General features: G+C 50.8%; 1 protein-coding gene across 1 annotated transcript in view; it reads right to left on the reverse strand.

Annotated features, from left to right (window-relative positions):
- Window positions 1-643: 643 nt before the first annotated feature.
- The window catches only part of LMF1 (lipase maturation factor 1), a 205,963-nt gene continuing 184,690 nt past the window's right edge, over window positions 644-21,916 (reverse strand). The window contains 3 exon segments of the mRNA XM_030001566.2: window positions 644-866; window positions 868-970; window positions 12,068-12,180. Coding sequence (XP_029857426.2) covers window positions 795-866; window positions 868-970; window positions 12,068-12,180 — 288 coding nt within the window. The 3' untranslated portion in view covers window positions 644-794.

The following is a 21,916-nucleotide window of genomic DNA, read 5'->3' on the forward strand; positions in this document are numbered from 1 at the left end:
ATTGCCCAGCCCTGGCTTGCCATGCTGCCCTGGGGATGAACTGCGGGACAGCCAGATCGTGCCCGGCGGGCAGGACACATAGCTCAGTCCAGTCATTAACCTGCGGTGAGAAGGTGACGACCGGGTCCTTCTCAGGGTGACAGCAAGGGCAGCGTGGGGACAGCTGTGTTGGGAATAAAGCAGTTTTGATGGCTCAGTGTTGGCGGTGCACATGGGGATGGGATGGGATGGGATGGGATGGGATGGGATGGGATGGGATGGGATGGAGGAGCGGTGCTCCGTGCCTGGCCAGCATCACCTCCACATGAGCCGGCTGCAGAGCAGGACCCGGCTGCTCTGCCCGATGCCGGACCCCAGGGAATCTGTGAGCCTCAGGGGCCGCTGGCTGAGGCAGGAGACCACCCCGAAATCTCCCCTTGTGCCTCTGCAGCCATCACACAATGCAATGGGTCGGGGAAAGCAACACCAACACCTACCCAAAACTAATCACAGTATTTGTTCACCTTTTTCCCAAATTCTAGAGCTGACAATTTCTGAATGGAGCAGCCTGGCAAAAGAAATCAATCATCAGGCGAGGCTGTGGCGAGAAGGATGAACAGAAAGAAACAGAAAGATGAGAAAAACCAGACCACAACAGCAGGTGGACAGGTTGGCTGGGAACCTTCTGTAAAATATGTGTAAACAAGGATATGGATAAAAAACACAGACAGAGCCAAGACATGTGGTTTGTAAGGGAGCTGACTGCTCTCCCTCTTCCCCAGCCAGTCCCTCTTGACCTTGCTCATCCTCCTCCATCAGTCCCGCACGGGGTACGGCCAATTCCTGTCTTCGTAAAACTTCTTCAGGCCCTGGAGGTTGACGGGGGGGGAAGTAAGGGCCGATCCTCTTCCGAATCCACCACCTCCCCTCGCTGGCATGCTTTCCCCCGGGTCGGCTGAATTTGTACTTGAAGTGTTCCCCTCGGATCCACCTGCAGAGAAACAAAGCACAGCCTGCTCAGGAGGGGCTGGTACCACTGCCGGGCGGAGGCAGAAAGGTGTCGGACCCTATTTACAGTCCCCTGGGAGTGGAATTTTTGAGCCTTTCTGTAGCTGCATGGAGAAATCAGCTCAAGATTGCTCAGCCTGGCTAGCTCCCGCATCCCAGCGCTCCATCCATCCCTGGGGTGCCTGCAGCCGGAGGCAGCGATGCAGCCGACCCTGCTGGAGCGAAGCACCGGGGAGCTCCCGGGCTCCTCTTGATGCAATTTCGGAATGATACACAATACACCCGCCCTGTGTGCTTCCCACTGCCCCCGCGCGCTCCACACACCTGTCTACAACCAAGTTTGAAAGAATAGTAATAAAAGCAGGAATTTTTTCTTTTTTTCCTTTTCTAGAGCAACTATGGAGTATTTCTGCCTGGGAGATTTTTAGGACTCCCGCCCCAGCTCCCCCAGCATCCCTCTGCCCCAGCCAGCCGCTGCTCCTTCTGCTCCACAGCTTATTAGCGGGGCTACGAGCGCATCTGTTTTCTGGCCGCCCTGGGAGTTGACAGAAAAGGAGATTTTAAAACAGTGCAGAAAGAAGCATTCATCAGTGTCGCGAAACACATTCGGAGGCTAACCATGCTGCTCAGTTCGGGAGGTTTGGTCCCGCTTGATGTAGGGCATGCTGACAAGAGAAGGAGTAACACCCTGGTCCTCCAGCGTTGTGGTCCCTGTTTGCAGAGTGCATCGCCGCATTTGCTGGATAAGTTCATAAAATAACCCACAATATAAAAATGTCAAAGTCATGTCAATGCTCATTTAAACCTGCTTTGCTTCACTACTAAAATACAAACCCTGCTACTGAGCAGGGCACCACGCTCCCGCAGCTGCTTGCTCCCAGGGCTGCACCTCGGGCAGCCGTAAAGTTCCTTCCTACTGCTAAAATAATTAGGGACGACTCCTATATATTTGCCATTAGCGCCCACCTTTGTAACACCGGCACTCCGACGGGAAGCAGGGGAGATTGCAGATGACGGATAAAACTGCACCCAATTAAAAGGTCTACTGCAATCACATCTCGACATCTCAATTTAAATCTTGCTGGGTACCCAGATGAGCAATACAGAAACGATTCTCCTAACAAAACACATTAACGCGGAGCTGTTCATCACACCCATCACTCGCTGCTGACTTGCAGCAACTGGCATCATCATCTGTTTTCTGATTGTTTCCTGGCTGGAGTGAAAACAGGACAAGTATCTCCATGTTTCCCCCTCCTCTGAGGACGAAGAGGGGATCCAAGGAAGCCCAGAGTAATCCATTCGAAGCTGCACTGGGACAGCTCTAATTTAAACAAGGGGTAAGGGCTGGGTGCCAAGGGAAGCGTGGGGACGGAGGTGTCCCCCGATGCCGTACCGCTCCGCAGCAGAGCATCCCGGGCCGCCCCGGCACCCCACCTCGCTGCCCACTGACGGGGGGCTGCAGGGAGGTACCAGCCCTCAAATACGGGAAAGTCGATGGGCAGAGGAGGGGGCAATGCCCCAGCCCTGGCTGGGGGCTCGGGGTGCACAAACCCGCTTCTTATCACCATAAATGCTGCCCTCCAGCTGCTGGTTTCATTACAGTTGGGGCCATTTCTACACCCTCTCTCCCCGCCTCTTTTCTGAGGCTGGTAAAAGTCAGACGGGGGCTGAAGTGTTGTTACTCCCACAGCGTTTACTTCGCAGGAGCACAAAATTTCCTGTTAATAATTAGAGCGTTACTGAATGGCAATGTTCCTGCGGGTCCAGGTAGCCTGCAGGCTCCTGTCCAGGATGGTTAGAGATTTCCAAGCTGTGCTCCTTGATTGCTTTCTTGAATTCAAACAACATGTCCCAAAAAAGCTTCAGTGGCTGATTTTATGTCAATCTCTCTGCTGCTCGAAGCCTCCCTCTGGCTGCCGCACCGGGTCTTTTGGGGGTTTTTCTTCACTAAGCGATTGCAGAGCATCTACCAAGCTGGACCTGTCTCCATGTGCACCCACAATATGGGTATAATGGGGTGCCCCACGCTGAAGGAGCTATCTGCAAACCCCATCTGGTAAAGTTCCCATTTTCTAGAAGGGGATGCAGAGTGCAGAGAGCTCTTATCTGAGCTCCTGGGGCAGACCTAGGAGACCTCAGGAGATGCCAGGTCTCTGCTCAGACACAGAAGCGCCTTCTCCCCAACCTCAAAGACTGTCTTATAACCCCTCTGGAATGAAAATTTCCTTGTCCCTTTAGAATGGGCTTGCCTGCCCAGATTAAATAATATCTATCATCTGATTTGGTATGATTTTTCCCATATGTTCTCCGTCTATTAAAATGTTTCCTATCAAAGGGATCGGCATGTAAAACTAGAACCGTGTGAGCATTAAAGCAACCACATGCAACTGAAGATGCATTTTTGTGGCATAAAGTTTGCCTTTCTATCTGACTATGTTTCAGGCTCTTCTGTTCAGAGCCTAAATCAATCTGAAGAATCCCCCCCAAGCCCCCCGACCTCTAAATTGAGCCACCTTCTCGTCCCAGCCACAGTCACTCTGCTCCCCAAAGCCCGCTCCACCTGAGCCGTGAGCTGGAGTGTTGGGATGCACGGTCCACGTCAGGATGACAAGATCCATGGAGGAGGAACCCACCCAGCTCCGTGGGCTGTGGACTTTGTAAACTCCGCAGAGCTGAGCTCTTCCAGGAGCTGAACCACTCACCCAGCGATGAGCTATAAAGCTCCGGCACACCACAGCCCATGGCTCTTCGCTGTCCTGCACCGCCGGTGCTTCCCTGGGATTCAAGACTTGAAGGTTTCCATTCTGGTAAACGGAGGTACCAAAGAGCTTTTACAGGGCTGCAGCAGCCAACACGTGCTGCAGGACGGAGAAACTGCAGCGGGAATACCTCCGAGCATCAGAATTCCTCTGAGCATCAAAATACGATGGCGGCATCCAGACCCTCTGCCAGCCGTCCTCTCCATCCTTCCCGGGGTTAGGGGCTGTGGGAGAAATGTGGAAAACCTGGAACCCATGGGAATCTTTCCTTGCAAGGCTCACAGATGTAAAAGCTGCAGAGTTTAATACTCACCAGAGCCCCTCATTTCAGGGCTCATAGAGTTTACAAGCTACACCCGTATTTATAATCTACCTGGGTGCCTCAGTCCTGAAGTTACAGGATTTGCAAACTCCTCCAGCATGGCCTCGCTGGACCCGCTCCTTCCTCTTGGGATTTGGGGAGCGAACGCGCTCCTGCACTAAGAGGGCAGAAGCATTAACACCCCGGAGTCCATCATTTCAGGGCTCACAGAGTTTACAAGCATCACTTGGAGCCCTGGACAGCTTGTAACTCAGGCGAGACGCGCGCATGTGTGGTTGCCTGCAGATTAAGAAGCTGCTACAAGCTACAGATCACCTTATCAGCAGTTGTTTGTGATTTCTGCAACTCTGGGGCTCAGGCGAAGACCTTCTGGCTCGCGGAAGGGATCCACAGGTCTCCGAGCCTCCTCTGATGCAGGAAACCACCGGCAGGCGTGAACCTTGCTGGCTGCTCTGCAGAAATGAGAACATCTTCAAGAAGGTCATGGGGAAGCTACCTGACTTCGTCTACATTAAAAGGAGACTAAGGCCACAGGTGGTCACCCATACTCGGAGAAGGATGAGCAAGACTCGTGTTTCAGAAGAGACAGTCAGAAAGGTCAGGAAGGACAATCCTGGCTGCAAGCAGTTTCCCAGGATTTACTGAGCGAACGCAAGCCGGCAGCTCCTCCTGGCTCCCCGGGAAGCACCGGGCACCAGCTATTGCAGCCGGGCAGGGAAATGCTCCAGAGGAGCATCAGGCTGAACCAGCTGAGCCCAGGCTAGGTCCCTTAGAAGACACGAGGGCAAAATAATCTCTTTGAGAAGCCAGGAAACAAGATACGGTCAGATAAAGCGAGTCGGACGTTTCTCCTCCAGGAGACGGAAAACCCTCTCTGCTATGACAACAACAGGGACAAGGGACAGAAGGGCCCCTTTGGCAGCTTCTCCCGAGCCCCACGGCGGTGCCCGGGAGGTGCTGGCAGAGCCACGGCGCTGATCCCAGTGCGGAAGGCTGGAAGAGGGAGGACCACTGAGCCGCCCAGAAGGACCCACCGCCCCGGACGGGATGCCGGGACCCGCCTGCCACCACCCTTCTGGGCAAGCACTCGCTCTCCATCGCCACCCGGATCAGGCAAAGCCACAGCCTTGAGGAGGGCAGGAAGGCTAAAAATAATCAGCATTATTTTTTAAATCAATATATTCATCCCGCCAGATGCCCGGTAGCAGCTGTGCTGTAGCACTTTTAAGATTCGATCATATATCAGCCTATTATGACATCTTCCAACTGTACGTGTTAAAAATTAGCAGCAATATTGGAGTTGTTGGGATGGAGGGCTAAATCTCCCAGACAGCTGTAATTAGTTCCAGAGGGTGCAGCTGTCTCCCTGCAACAGCTGAGGGGTTCGAGGGAAAAAACCAGAGCCGGTGGTTTCTGTTAGAATTAATGGCCTGACAGGGCAAGGCGGGGTGGGAGAGGGAAGAAAGAAACCAAAACACGGGGCGTCTTTTCGATTTGGGCTTTTTTTTGTTGTTGGTTTTTTTTTTATCACGAGGTTCCCCACTCCATTGTAAATCAGGAAGCAAGTGGCAGTGGAAAGTACAAATTCATTACAGTAACAGAGACTCCATCATCGGTTTTCTTGCTTATTCTAGCCCCGTTAGCAGGAGGGATCGTAAATTCATCTTGGCCCAAGTTTGCAGAATAAGGGCAGTTTTATGGGTTGTTTTTCAACGCCACTGATTTCCCTTTCTCCAAGGCTCCTGCAAGGTCTGGCCCTGCAGAGCCGGAGCATCCTCAAACTCTTTTGGGAGATGGGGAAGTGGGTTTATTCCCCCACGGACAGGTTAGAAAGGGAGGCTCAGAGGCTGCATCTATACCGAGGGCAGAGCAAACCTTGGGAGAAGGAAACCTGGCCCCCCCCGAGGCTCACAGCACTGGCCAGGATTACTTTCGGCACGGACAGACCCAGTGTATGGGTTTCAGTTTAGTGTTTCGCAGGTGTGACGGGGACGCGGCCGATGCTCCCCACGGAGCCAAGGCAGGAGCTGCCCTTGCCAAGGGAGATGCCTCCCACGGCCACGGGACACGCGGCGCAGTCCCGGCCACGGCGAAGCTGCCCCACGGCTGCATGTGCCACCGCTACGAGAGGTGGCTGGAAACCCCGTTTCCCACCCTGGGGGAAATCCCGATGCTCTGAGATGAGCTCTGCCCTCCCTGACAACGCTGAAAGACTGAGGTTGTTTTTACTGAAAGAAAATCCCTTAAACTTTCATTAAGGACAGCGGAATCATTTCATTCTGATAATATCAACCTTATAATGTTGATGATAAAGATTTTCTTTTAAATTATAGTACCTAGGGAAAGAAGAAATGAACTGCAATAAAACATTTCACCATGGCGAAACCCAGTCAGAAAGCCAAAAGAACGTGTTTATAGTTTTTCCCCTCTGAGAATCCTGTCACCTCCCAGGACAGTTTCATTGCTGGCAAAGCTGCTTTTCAGTGGGAAAACCATACAAAATATTCTACTTCTCTGTGCAGAAGACACCAGCACTTGTGGGAAAGGCTTTGGGGACTCTGCGGATTTACATCGCTCCCTTACACTGTCACGTTGCGTGGACCACACGGGTACTTGGAGGGAGACTTGTCCCGGCAGCGAAATGCCTCGGGGTGAGAGGAGGCACTTGGGATTCAGCAACACTAAGTTCAAACCCTGAGGGACTCGCATCCCCACGGAGCATCCCATGCCCATAAACACCGCTCCCGCCTCCTCTACAGACTTCTGGGGAGAGACCTTGCAGAACAGAAATGCCATTTCCACCTACATCCCAGTGATGCCCGTATTTTCCAGTAACTCCATACTCCCTGCCTGCTCTCAGCACTGCTTTCAATAGCCACAGAATTACCTGTACCCATTTTGGGGGTGTCCAAGGGAGCAGCCCCCAAAGTGGCTTCTACACCGTGCAAATATGACAAAGTCCTTCCCACGGCTTGGGTTGTATGTCTCCGCAGGTCCCACGGGAAAGCACCTGCATCTTCTGCCAGGATCCATGGTGACTTACACGGCCTGAAAATCCAGCCCGACATGCCCCCACGTATAAAGCCCAGTAGCTGTGACGCAAATGGGAAATAAATGGGCAGTCAAATAAAAAAAAAGAATACCAAATGCTATATTCTTCTTGCGCTCCTGCAGCCAGGTAGCATCAAATGGGAAGTGCTGCCTCCATAAATAACACCACTGCTACAAATCCAGGTCTTCAGCTATGTGTTGGGGCTTTTTCAACAAAGTGCTACTATAATTGGAATAAAAGTCCTTAAGTGAACATGATTTAATATCAGAGACACCGAACACTTCAGTCAAAAATAAACCTGATTTTTTTTCTCCTCCTTCTGTAGGCAAAATCTGATTTTTGTTTTCTTTCATTGTTGCAGTCTGTTTCCATGGCGGTGCGTTAAACACTTATTAATTTCTCAGCCAAAGCCCTACCGTTCAGATTTATGACGGCTGGTGTTTTATGAACTATCCGCTGCACAATAATATTTTGTAAATCTACATTCCACAAACATCACTGTGCTTGAAGTAAAGCTTCACACTCAGCTAGGCTGGGCGCTCAACAATACCCTCATTTTTAATCAGTCACCTGTTTCTCATTTTAAGTTTATCACACTTGAAAAAATACTATAATTTCTAGAGTTGTAAAGAAACCTACAAACTTTGGTCTCAGAAATTTCATTTCGAAGGCATTAACTCATTTTGAAAGTCCCTTGGCTATTTAAGGTGTAGAGTTTCCATTAACAGAATAAACTCCGTGGAGTATGGAGCGTAATGTTCTTATGGAAAACAGTCCCTTCCCCTAATTATTTAGTCTAGCAGGGAATGAAAATAATTAAGTCTCAAAATTCCCTCTGGGGGGGGGGGGCGCGGGGGAATATGGGAGGAAAATTAGCTTTTTTTCCACCCAGCTACCGAAGGGAGCCGAGCCGTGGTGGGCACAATCCTTAGCTGGAAGGTGGGAGTGAAGGTGTGTTAAAGGTTTGCAGCAGCCGCAGGCGGGCTCCGGCTCATGGGTGAGGGTACAGGGATGTCCTTCGGAAACTATCACAGCTACAGCCACCCTGAATTCTCTTTTCTTTCCAGGTGTTACCGCTAAGGCTTAAATTTAAGGCTTTCCACAACTAAAATGAAATTATAACAAAAAGATGATCGCTGGCTGTAAGCGGCCGTCAGTGCTGAGGATGCCCGCATCCAACGCTCAGTTAATAAGGGGTCTAGATAAAAAACCAGAAGATATCCTGCTAACTGCTTCTTCTTATACTTCTTGCACCCAGATCGGAGGGCACGGATCAATCCCCCGGGTTCTGGCCATGCCGGGGGTGCAGGGGGGTCGCCAGCCCCGCCGGGAGCTTCAACGTGCAACAAGGGGACATTTAAAATAAAACAAAGAAATGGTGTTTTTGAAATTTAAAGGAAAAAAACCCAAAACCGAGCAGGTGAGCCCGCCCAAGCAGAAGTAACGCTGGGTGAAAAGGAGCTGACGGAGCCGCAAGCGCCACGAGTGTAAACCCAGCAGAACTGGGATGGGGCACAAGAAGTGGGAAAAAAAAAAAAAAAAGGCAAACAGTCACTTCAGTTCCCTTACGCAGGGAAAGCACAAACAACAAACAAGGAATAACCAAAGAAATGTAAATAGCAACGGAAATCAGTGACTGACGTGAGAGCCCAGTGCAGGATCCGACCCTGCGCCCACCACCCCAGCTCAGGGAGGTGTGAGCACCCACCCGTGCCCCCAGCCCTCGCCTGCACACCTGGGTAAAAATCCAAATGGTGCCAATATCCCAGGTGTTTGGATTTGGCTCGCCAAAACCCGAAACGTGACCCACAACCTGGGATCCAGAGTGAAACGGGGTGTTGGATTTTGGTCTGAGCCAAAACGAGCATTTGTAAATTGTTATTTTTATTTTACGCCACCCAAAAATACACTAGACCCATGAAAAACTTTTAAAGCAAAGCTAATGCCAGAGCAAAGGCAGCTGACACATAAAACCAGTGCTGGATCCTGATCTTTTCCTACTATAAACTAGCTGCTAAAGAGTGAAAACAGAGTCTGTGCTTTGGTTAAACCAAGGTAACGCATGAATCAAGACCCTGTTCAACAAGATCTATAGCACCGTGTGTTCAACACAGCATCCACGCTGCTGTGTAATTACTTATTGGACCTGCTTGTATTCCTCGGTACGCTCTGCAATCGTCATCCTATAAAAACTAACAAAGATAAAGATTTGCTTTTGGTTTTGCTTTAAATTCCTGAACATTTCACTTCCTCACCTGTTACAGAATACAATAAAAAAAACTATTCACCACCTGGAGCAAAGTAGTGTTATCCCAGCCACATCTCACTTCATTATTTTCATTTTAAAATGAGTTCCTGTGTTCAACTACCTTATTTTAATTTTTTTTAACACCACCGATGCCAGAAATCTTAGAAGAGATGCAGCCCATCTATGGCAAAGTCTTGGAAAGCAAGACATGATATACATTTTCTTGATTTTTAATCTGTTACAATGTCTTGTTTTCAGCCTCAGTCGCGGTGAGTACCAGGAGCAACGTTTATGGCACTGGGGGACACGTGGTAATAAACAGCTCTGGGATTATCAAATGCTTCTGTCGCTCCGTGAACCGCGAGAGCCGTTTATTGCCAGCAGCCACCAGATGGTCATGGCTTCTGGCTGCTGGCACCAGGGGACACCTAATTCAAACCGGTGACTCGGTGTCTAAAGGTCCCAGGTTCTGCTAAAACCCCTGGGGTCAGCCAACACTCAGGTCTGACTTACTTTCTTTTTTTTTTTTTTTTTTTTTTTAATTAAAAAAAAGCAATGCAAAGGAACACCCCACAATGAACGCCGCTCGGTGAATTTATGGCACTGAGCCTCGGGGACACGAGCAAAGTTTGGAGAGACTCGGTTGATAAATCCACCCGAGATGGAGCCGACGCAATGCAGGTTCCCCGGTCGCTCTTCCAGCTCAGCCTCGCAAATGATGCCCCAACACCATCTCCGCGACGAGCTCCCGACGGACCCAGCTCCTGCTGGATCCCGGTGGGTGAGCCCTGTCGCTGGGCTGAATTTCTGCCCGCTGTGAGCTCCGGCGTTCGTTAGCACCCTACTGAGGCACCCACCGCCTTCGCCACGTGAGCGGCTGCACAAGTGCTGGGGCTGCACAAGTGCCCCTTCCCTGGCCGTCAGAAAGGTGCCACCTCCACGGGGTCTTCTGAGCAGTCCCCAAAAAGGAGGTGGCAGGGAGCGGCGGGGAGGTCCAGCTCGCTGTCACGAGCTGCGGACCCTACTTTGGCTGATCAATGCACGTGCCGTCAAATGAAGGTCCGTAAAAACAAAGAGAAAACACAGCCAGAACGGGAACGCAACCCGGAGCAAAGAGGTTTCACGTGCTCCTCTCAACACCACCGAGCGAGAAGAGCTGATGCGCAGCATCAGCGCGCTGCTCCTCGCACGGAAAGCCAACCCCAGCGCAGCTCATCGGAGCTAAAACCCCTCCGTACGCATTATTAAAGCTGGATCCGTCTGTGGCAAGGGCTGTGCCGGTCTAGTCCAGCACGCCTTTTGTAGCAATAATTAAGAGGTCCCCGCGAGCCCTCCTGAACTGGAGCCAAGGCGTCATTATTTGTGTGTGACAGATCCTCTGCTTGGGTAACCCAACAAACTGTGACACCAAGCTATAACGCGCCCTGAGCTATAAACCATCATTTATGGGAACTCCGGTACGGCTGTGAGTCTCTGGGCTACGGGCAGGATCCTGCTGGGAGTGCCCGCTGGCTCGCTCTGTGATGCTGTGCACCGACAGGAAAACGGGTTCTCAAATGAAAATATGTGCAAAAACCCAAAAATAACTGTTCTTACAGAGGTCTTGGCTCCTGTGCTTGGAGGGAGTATGTTCCCATCAGCCTGTACTGATGCTCTGATAAGGTGCCTGTGCACTACAAGACAGGGCTGGATGCCTGGGGAACCCCAGAAATGCGGTTATTAGAAGTACTCAAATATGATGGTGGGCAACTCAGTGGTTGCATTCCAACCTGTGCTTCTGCTCTGTTTTTTTGCAGGTTATATACATTCAGCTCAGAGTATGAACCATCTTGGGTTTGCACATTTATACCACCTTGGGATGTGTAAACCATCTCCAAGGAAGTGGTTTGGTGAAAGGTGGAAGTTCTTAGTGTCTTGGCTGGAAAAGGAGTCTCTCCTCAGAAGGTTTGGGGGATGCACTGCACTAAAGCTGAAAAACTTCAGCAGGGTTCAAGAGGAAGTTCATTTCACATGGTGCTGTGAACTTTCAGCCTTGTTTGCAGTGCATCCTAAGAGCCTCAAATGGAAAATATTAGCAAGAGCATAATATTACTTGAGTTGATCCAAAATTCCCTTAAAATGTTTTCTCAGCTAAAAATAACTTCATCAACAAAATGCACTTTTGTGAAAAATTTCCTTTTGTAAAAAACCTTGGGGTTTCATCTGTGCCTTTCGCTTGCTGATGTTTGCTTTGTCTCTTCATTGAAAACACAAACACTTCCAAGACAACTGTCCACAAACCCAATCCTTTCTGCCGGACTGTTTTGTCTTTGAAATACCTCAGTAGGCCGGTAAAAATGGTAGTTTTGATCTGAGCTCGCAAAGTGATCATGGCAAAAAATGTAAAGCTGATGGGCAGGAAACCACTTCAGCAGTTACGATTTCTGTCCAAGAGAAGCGACGCTGAGCCCTGCACAGACCTGCCCGGGAACGGGCTCAGCCAAAGGGTCCTTGTGTCCCCACCAGGAAGGCATTAAGGTGCTGCGAGCACCAGCGCTTCATGGTGTCCTCGTATTAAACCCACCCTATTTAAAGACCACTGGGTACCATCAAATACAAACCCCAATCCGTCACAAGAAACCACGCGTGTACGTCCAAGATAGGAACAACACGGAGCCCGGGTACTTCCAGCTCCCTCGGCAAAACTCCAAGCTTACCGTGGGGGTGCTCGGCCCACAAATGGGTTCGTGGCCATCAAGGACAAGGTCTCCTCTTCCTGGGCCAGCAGCTTCCCAGCCAAGTGGATTATCCATTCATTCTGCTCATAGGTCTTGGGAAAGGAATAAGAAATATAAACATTAGGCATTGCTGGCCTTGTCATGTAGTGTTATTAGCACGAAAGACTTCTGTGTGGTCTCTGGGGAGAGATTACAACCGGTTTGGGTAGCAAACGATGAATTTCCCGGTGTTGCAGGGAACAGATCCCGTGGGATCCAACACCTTGAGCTCCAGACCGAGACCCTCTGGCATCTGCGGGGAGCAGGGAGAGCTTCACCTGAGCTCGTCTCGTCTGGAAATCATCCCCAAGGGTACGGACACAACCAAGGGTGTGCAAGTCGCAAAGGTTTAATGAGTCGTTCGTTAGCTGAGCTGGGACGGCTACGTGCACTCTCCCAGCCTGCCCCAACTGCAAAGTAGCATCCTCCATCTCAAGCATCCCCACAGGAATTCACATCACAGCTGAGAGGAGCGAAAAGCGTGCCCACGGCCAGCGACCACAGCCCAGCTGATGATTAGAGATTAGATGACGGTCAGGGATGCATCCCCACCTTCGCCCGGCCCGGACAGTGACCTCTGCTCAAGGCGTGATGCCTGAGGGGCATTTCTGCCAGCCCTGCATCCCTGCTGAGCCTGCGGCACTGCTTTGTCCCAGTGCCAGGAATAAGCCTACAACTCGTGCTACCAGGAAAGCGCGGTGCATTGCCGCTCAGGGAGACGCGTAGCACAGACCCCGTCCTTCCCTGGGGACGCGGCACCCACCACCCCCGGTTCTCCCCAACACCCATCACCTGCTGCTCCTCCTCCATCTTAGATCACAAATCTCTTTTTGACTTTACATGTATCTACCACAGCTGGAGGTGTTCTTGCCTATTCTGCCCCCCGAACGCTTGATTTTAATTATTTCTTATAGCAGCAAGCTCCGCAGAGGAACGGTAACGTCACATTTTGAAATGACGATCCATCCATCATTTTAAACCAGGCTGCTTTCCCCTGTTGTGTTACCAGAGAGAAAACAGAAGAAAGTGACTTTTCTGTTCCTGATTCCTTTCTCTTCTTTATGTCCTTTAATCTAATCTGTCCTCTTTACATCCCGTGCCTGTGCCATACCCTTAATCATGCAGCCGCTGAAAGGGAGCAGACCAGCTCTTGGGAGCCGCAGTCCAAGCTGCAGTGGCAGAACTTGACTCTGCATTTACCTCCCTCCATGAATCCATGCTTCTCATGCTCTTTGCAGGGATTCTTGCTGAGGCTCCGTAAAATCCATTTTCCCTTCTGTGACTTTTTGTGCCTTATACTTCCATTAAGATTTTTTTTCTCCTCCTTTTTTAATGTGTACCTAAATGGATTTTTTAATGCAAGCAGTAGGGGACACTGTGGGAAAGCGAAACCCAGCAGCTGTACCTGCAGGACTGTGACTAATGCAGAACATCAAGGCAAAGTTACTCGGCAAATCTTTTCTAATGGTAAAGTTTGTTATTTCCGTTGCTAAGGGAAACAGAGGAGAGAAACGAGATGGAAAACACCAAACGCTCGGGGAAAGGCCCATCAAGCGGCAGCTCTACCTCTCAGGGTTTCTGACCCGTGCTCATCACAATTTAGAGGAAAACCACAGTTATTTAAGCCAACAACTTTTTAAAAAAGATTACTCTCTCCATCCGCCTGCTTCCGTCCTGCCTCACCGCGCGGCTCGTTCCGTCTGCCGTCCCGGCTGCACCGCCAGCACGGACGGGTGGTGGAGTCAGGGATGTTTCCCACCGCCAGCCCCGTGCCATCCTCTGCCCACCCCAAAGCCCCGTCTAAGCTCCGGCGCACCCCTCCTTCCACCGACACCCCGTGCCATCCCCTCCCTCCCATCTCCCGGTCCCCCTCCCGGCGCAGAGGAGGTGGTGGTGGCTCTCAAGATTGGGACGGGGCAACCTCAGCCCCCGCAGGACCGAGGCCACCGTGGCCCTGGGAGGGGAGCCGCGGTGAGCCCTGGAGCCGGGAGCTTGGCATCACGCGAGATGTTAAACATAAACCTTGCAAGTCTTGCAATAACCCTGCCAGGGCTGGCAGGGCTGCAGGAAAAGCCGGCAGCATCCCTGCCAAGGGCCTGACCGCATCGTCACAGGACGACTCACGCCAAAACTTCCAGCCCAGCAGCTCCGTGCCCCTCAAGGGCTCCGCGATGCCCGAGATGTTCGGCTCGGGCCGGGCTTTGGGAGGGCGGGTGCCACGCTGAGACCTGCAGCCCGGGGAATCCTTGGCTGTGAGCAGGGACCTCCCGAGAGGTGCGACAGCAATTGTAGACGATCAAATATCGCGAGTCAGACCTTCAGCATCTTGTGCCTCCCTGGAGAGCCCTTTTTAAAGTGCTCTGTGTGATTTTAAGCGCCATTTCTAGGAGGGCCTGGGAGGTGTGAGGGTTCTGTGTGCGAGCTGGGGAGAAGCTGGAGAAGAACAGAAACAGAAATCACCAGACTCCCGGAGCTAGAGCTTTATGGAGGACCCCAAATCTTCAAAGCCCGATTCAAAACCGGGAGGCTCTGTAACAGTGGAATCAGCTCTCTGGCTCACATGGTCTCCAAATTGTTAATTAGCAGCTCCATGCGCATGAGAGTTGGACTTCTGGTTTGTAAAGTGTTTTTCTTGTAAAATTTACAACATGTCTGGCCCCAGCAAAGTCTGCGGTGAGAAATTTCCACCCGGTGCAGCCCCCCACACTCCCCCCAGCACGAAGGCTTAGATATCGCACGCTGCCGATGCTCGGAGCACGCAGGAGCCGAGCTGCACTAACGACCGCGCTGTTTAACTCATTACTCTGTAAAGTGATATGGTGGCAAAGGGAGGAAAAAAAAAGAGTCCAGGAGATCTGGGCTGCGTCCAGGGAAGGATCACACCACAAGGTGGGAAGGTGACAGTTCCTCTGTCTGTGGATCCAGTGAGACCCAGACCCAAACGCTGTTTGCAGAGCTGCGACCGTCAGGATGGGAGGGATTCGCCTGGCGTTGCGCTCTGCTTTTGCCAGCTCTGAGCATGCAAAACAGGAGAGTCAGACCTTGAACCATCCAGTGGATTAATAAAAAAGCCAGGACAGATGCACATACTGCTTTAAGGTGGGCATGCATGCACGCATTGGGTTCACCTTTAGGTTTTGGATCTTCACTGAGCACAAAGACAGGCAGCTGGGGACTGACCCTGCGCCTCCGTCAAGACACGGGCACGGACCGAGACTCCCGCACCAGGCTCCTGTCCTCCAAAACCTGGGGCTGCAGCTCCCCTTGTGCCACGCAGGGCCCATGCCATACCCGTGCTGGCATTACTGGGGAACCAGTAACCTGCACAGCCTGCTGCTACAAGTGGCTGATCAGAGCATGCCGAAATGTGCCCCGAGCTGCACAACTCGCTGTCCGACCCTGAACAGAGCATCCCTGGGGAGGTGCAGACCCCCCAAAGGAGGGACGTGCCTCTCTCCTTTATCTTCTGAGAGTTTTCTTTCTGTTTTAGCATAGAAAGCAACTAAGGAACCTAAACAGACAAAAACCCCATCATCAACCCAACTCAAATGCCTGAAAACAGCAGCTCGGGCAGAGGGTAAGGTTTCCAAAGCAACGCTACCTTCACCACAAAGCTGAAGCCTTTCTGTGTTCCCGGACAGTCCGTGCAGACCCACAGAAATGCAACGGGCGCAACTCTCCAGCAAACCAGATCAGCTTTAACTGTCCTTACAGCTGGTACAAGCACCCAAGACCTCCGAAAATCAGGTTTTAGGTATAACACAGTGGACTAACAAAGAGGACATCACTGCGCACCCCGGGGTACCACGACCTCCCGGGAGCAACGCTGCCCCGAGCCATCTCTCCAACTGTTTATATTCTCTGACCTCTCCACCTATATGCTCTACCAGTGTATAAACACGGCATTCTCACCTTGAATACATTAACTTGTATACAAAAGTATTTAATAACTTTACAGAATTTAAAACCAAATCACCGCGAAGTCAGGCAACAGCGAGGAGCTGGGGGCAAACCAGACGCAGTAGCGACGAAACTCTGCAGAGATAACAAAGTAGAAGAGAATATAATCATCGCAAAAAATACATATAAAAACCACCCGGCGCTACAGGGAACATGTTCCCAACTGAAATAATAATAATAAGAACCCTTTTCCTCTAGCTTTAATTGGTCATTTAATGAAAAAGGACTGTGGATTAGTGTGGCATTTTATTGAATCTCGGTCCTGGCACAGGCACACGGGAGGAGGTAAGTATGAGATGCACATGTGGAAACAGCTGGAAACTTGGCACAGGAGCCCAGCATTATTATTTCACATGGTTGGGAGCCCTGCACGGTTTCACATCGGCCTCGGTGTGCGAGGGCGGGTGACCGAGAGGTAGGGGAGGTTTACATTTCCCGCGCTATGTCGTAAGGGGCATTTTTCACGTCACAGCCTACCCACTGCGGGATGTAAAGCAGTAACTCCACCGTCCTGGATATTTTCACCCAATATTCACATTGCTGTTTACACTGCTGTTTCCACTTCTGTAGCTGAGCGCCTTCAACTGTTGCCGTTTAGAGAACTTGCGCTATCAGCTGGAGAAACAATCCATGTCCCACAGAAAAGAGGGCATTACTAATGCAACCATTTGCCTTTTTATAATATTCCAGCTCACCGCCGTTTGCTACCATCCCGCTACCCAAGCGACTTAACCGAAGAAGGTCAAAGGCTACGTCAGGTCGCATCACTTCTCATTATCTACAATAACCACATCCCCTTCTTTCTACTAGTCTCCCAGAGAGGCAAGCCGTTTCTCCGCAGGTCTGGCTCAACGTATAGTATTTCAGCGGGGGCAGTTTCTCAAGCCTCACTAAAAGCCATCCCTTAGCCTGTCCTATTAGAAAATGCTTGGGAAAGCAGCAGGTCCCCGGAGGAGGCTGGTGCAGTGCAGAGCGCGGCAGGTCCGGGACGAGGAATAAAAGGCGGAGCAAGACTTTGGGAACCGGCTCTTCGATCTTGCCTATACAGGGAAATCGTGCACCTGGCATCGCTCCCGTATCACCTCTGTATTTGGAAAGAAAAGTCACTTTGTTCCAGAATAGAGTCTAGACAGGGAGATACAATAGCCACTGCAGACAATAATCATTCCCTGCATAGACAAGGTCTTACTCTGTATTTATACAGTCCACAGCACGATAGGCTATCAGTCTTATTTGGGTTTCTGGGCACTTCCATCACAGTATTACTACTAGAGGTGAGTCTGCCCGTGATCCAGCCTGCAGTTTGTCTAAGTGCAGCTTGGGGGTTTGAAATTATTCATATTCACAGGGAGACAAGTAATCACAGTTAAAAGAAGAAAATAAAATTCTTACATGCTGAACATGGACCAAAATGTATGAATGCTGCAATGGAAAATGGAAGTGAATTGAGGCCTGTATTTTTAGAAGGGGGAAGAAAGGAAATGTAAAAGGCTGTGCTTAGTATACTGCACATGAGGTTTAGGTTTTATTACGTTACACACACCTCCTCCTCCATTCTGCTGCCATGCAGCTTTTTCCTGTAAGCACCTTCTGTCTGGAAGACCGAGATAACAGAGGCTTGAATAAAATATTTCACAAAAATATTAATCTGCCTTCTCTATAAATAAGGTCACATTTTCTCAGCTCTTCCAGTTCGTGTGTGATAACGCGACGTCTCCGTCACGACCCCCTGTTACCACCCAGGGAAGATCCTGGGAGCATCAATCCCGTTGCTGAAGTTTCCCTCTTCTCTTAGGAAGGCAGCTGAAGTTTATCCGTAAACTTACACATCGTATCTGGAAAACGCATGTTGCTTCTCAGTGCATCGCAAATGCTGCTCTGCGGTGGGTTTGCTGACAGTTTGCAGACCCTGTAGGACACAGCGACACGGGCCACCAGTCTGAGCCGCTTCTGTGCCAGTGCCGACACTCAGAGACTTTTGGAGCAGCTTCAAGGTGCAATGCAACAAGACACTGGGCTTTAAAAAACAATATGAAGAGGGCATTAGATTTGTTATTTTTTGAGTAGTTATTATTTGGTAAGCACCAAGAGCGTGCCTTCGCGTTGGCCAAATGCAGTCCCCGAACAGAATAAACAACCTTCATGCCATAGTAAGGAGGGCAAAAGGCTTCCCTTTGATTTTTTCTTTATTCAGAGCACTGAAGGCTTTCCACTGCTGCCCACTGGTGAAGAACAAATCTTTGGTACGATAAACAACTGGCTTTTGTAAAGTCCAAGACATCCTGCTACCAGGAAAAGTGTCCAACTTGAAGCCCCAAAACTATGAGCAGCATTTTGTTTTCTGGTTGCTATTTATTAACGATGCTGAATCCACCCACAGCCTGCCAAAAATTGTAATGCTTTTTGTACATGCAGCACAGCATAGCTCAGTTTTGGGTTGTGATGGCTGGGCTCCTTCTACAAACGCCCATCATAAACGAGAAGTCAAATAATTACAGGAGCGTTGCCATCAGTAGCTGGACGACAGACAAAGCTTTAACAATTTGTCTCCAGCTTCTGTAAAAACAGGATGTCTTTGCACTAACACAATTAAGTGTCAAGGGGTGAAAGATTTTTCTAATGCTTAACCTGAATTTTCCTGAGATTAAATCATATTCTGCCATTTCATCCATTATTTCCTGCCTTCTCTGCAGGGACACAGAAAACAGATTGCTGCTTTCCCCTTTGCAGTAGGTTTTCGCCTATTCCAAACCTGTTCTGAGAAAGGGATGCCCATGCAGATTTGTTCGTTCTGCTGCTGTGAGAGAAGGTTTCTGCACCTCTGCTCTTTCTGCGGGTCCCTCTTCTGCACCCTTGCCAGTCAGCTGCATCCTTCCCAAATTGGGTGCTCGGCTGAGCGTAGCGGGAGCGTGACACCATGCACGGCCGAACGCCTGCTCGCCTATCATGGTATCTGTTTGCCTTTTCACAACGCCTTTTTGTAAGCGTGCTCATCTTGTGATGCACACTCAGCCCAAGAGGCTTCCCTGGAGCACGGTGCTCTGCTCCATCCCATCCCGGGGCAGGTGATGGGTCCTGCCTGTGTGCAGCACCGTGCACGCTCTCCTGTCTGCTCGGACCGAAACCGGCAAGATCGCTGGGCTTTTGGACCTTGTCCTCTGTTGTGCTCACAGCTTGGCGGCATCTGCAAATGCAAGGAGCACATCGTGCCATTCTTTTCAATTAGCAGTAGCTCCCCTTAAAAATGTGCATGTGCATTACGTTGGCTCAGACCTTGGTTTAAATTGCTTCGATGGAGGTAGGTGATCCGGAGCGACCGACCTCAGCAACAAGCACTTGAACATCAGCTACTGACCGACAGACACATTATTTTTGTTGAGATCACCCCAGCCCACTTTACACGCAGGCGACCAGGTTATCAGCTGGGCGATGGAGCGAAGGGGGTCCTGTCCGAGGCGGCTGCTGAGAAACAACTGAAAAGGGTCGCACAAGTTTCCGCATGCCGCGGCCGGTTCGTGGGAGTTTTTCCCCTTCTGCAGACGGGAAGAAGCAACGCAGACATGTTTCTGGACGGGTTATGTCCCTGCCAGAACTAAATGAAGGGCTTCAATTCAGAGCTACAGCACCCTCGGGATGTCGAGACATACAAAACAAAGAGGGGATTTAGAAAACAAGTGAAAAGGCATATTCTATTTAGATAATAAAATTAACATCACGAAAATTGTTTCCTGGAAAATAATGCCATGCTGCATTACATATAATTATGGCACTACTGGAACGGTAATTAAGAGGCAGTCAACTAATAAATTGCAATTCAGAGGTGAAGCAGCACCACGGCTCCTCCCGTTCCTGCGCCAGGGCCATGCCGGCGGCTCCCCTGCCGTGCCGGCCCGCGCCAGCCGTGCCAAGGGCCTGGCTCTCCCATGCTCCGGCTCTTCAAAGCGAATCCTGCAGCTATAGCCAAGGTGGAAAGTTTCGCAGGAAACCCCGAGCGGAGGAAGGCATCATATGTCAAGCGGTGATGAGGTGCAAAGAGGAACCTGTCACGAGCAGCACAAAGGGATGGTAAATATCTTCTCCCCAAGTCCCCGGCTTTTCTGCAGCCTGTCAGAGCTGGATATGTCAGCTCCTTACCTGGCCACCGCCAACGAACTGCAAAACCAGCCCTGCGGCCGCCTGCTCGGGAAGCAATGGGGCAGACTGCGAGCGGTGGCGTAGAAAAAATCCAGAACTTTTAAAAACAAATTAAATCTAATCCAGAGGCTGAAGTAACTTGGTTTTATGGACTCCGTAAACTACTGTATGGGGTTTGCAAAACTTGCCTGGCTTCACAAATTTCTTCTGGGGTTTCGACTTCTGGTTTCTCATCCTTTCTGCCGCTCTGTGTGAGTCACGTCTAAACAACATCCGAACGACTGCAACTTCTCCTGGCTGCGGCAGCGCGGGGGGCACGGCAGGACAGCCAGCTTTTCTGGGGATGACAGCTGGCACCAAATATACAGCTCACAGTTTTCAAACAAACATTCAGCCACTCCAAATGGGATTTACTTCCATGCTGAAGCAGGTATTTACATGCTTGAGCATCCAGACTTGAAAACGCTTGCTACCGTGCCTAGGCTACTTGCCTTCCTGTTGTTTTCAACCAGAGTCATCCCCACTTTTCAGAAGGTTTTTCTCCTCCTTTCTGCACCTTTTGTTAATACCTCTTCTAAGCAGGATCTGAAATTGCTTCACGGGGACCCGTGTGCACCGGGGGGGTCACGGCAAAGTCCCCAGCGCCAGGAGGGGACGAGGGACCGCTGCAGTGGGCGCGGGATGCACAAACTGGGATGACTGGGAAGGGGCAACAGACCCATCTCCACCGGCAGCCGCTGCAGCAGGGAGGTGACGGACGCGCTCCGGGGCTGACGCACACCTCCGGCACGGGAGGCGAGCACCCTCCTCCTGCCAGCGCAAGGAGACCCTCAATGCTAATTGCTGTTAATCAGCCGGTGTGGACAGACACCTTGGCAGGCACGCGCTCCAGCAGCCCCCCGCGCCCAGGCGAACAGAAACACTTGGGGGAACCTTCCAGGGAATTAAAAACTACTAACAAAGATGCAAAGGAGGCTGTGTTATTTCCTCTTCCTCCTCCTCCTCCCCGGGCTGTCCCGTACATCCCGGTCACTCAGCACCCGGGCCGGCTCTGCGGAGAGACGGCATCTCTCGGCACCGGCACAGCCCGTGCTCGCCTGTGATGCATCGGTATTTATGCCCTGTCCTCCTTTGGTTTTAAACCTGAGAGCACTTTGTATTTTAAAGCTTTCATGCCCTGGAAACAAACAGTCTTACTCTCATCTCAGAAGCAACCTTCGCTTGGGTAAGCTGGATTTCTCCTCCACTGCTAGAGCCCTCCCAAAATACAGTCAGATTTAAACCGACAGCTCCCATTCAACCTTCTGCACCTTTATGTAACGCTGGGCACCGTTGCTGGCTTGAGTTTTAACCTTTGCTGTCGGCTTGCTGAGGGATAAGCATACCTAATGCAGATTAAATGAAATTCCAGCACACAAAAACTAGCGGGGTAAATATAAAACCATAGCCAAAGAGCAATGGTTATGTCATCGCTGAGGAATCCAAAAGGCGCCTAAATGAAAATACCACAAAGAAAGCAAACAGAGAAGTTTGGGGCAGGGGGAGAGGAGCGAGGGAAGAGAATACACCGGGAGAGGATACGGGAACAAAGAGAAAGCCCGTGATAGTCTGAGATGGGTTTGTCTCATGCCACTGCTGTAAGCCCCAGCTCTGTAAAACCCGGTCCAAGTTCTCATGCTCACACGAATGAGATTT

The sequence above is a fragment of the Aquila chrysaetos genome, chromosome 25 (genome assembly GCF_900496995.4).
Source record: "Aquila chrysaetos chrysaetos chromosome 25, bAquChr1.4, whole genome shotgun sequence".
NCBI lineage: Eukaryota > Metazoa > Chordata > Aves > Accipitriformes > Accipitridae > Aquila > Aquila chrysaetos.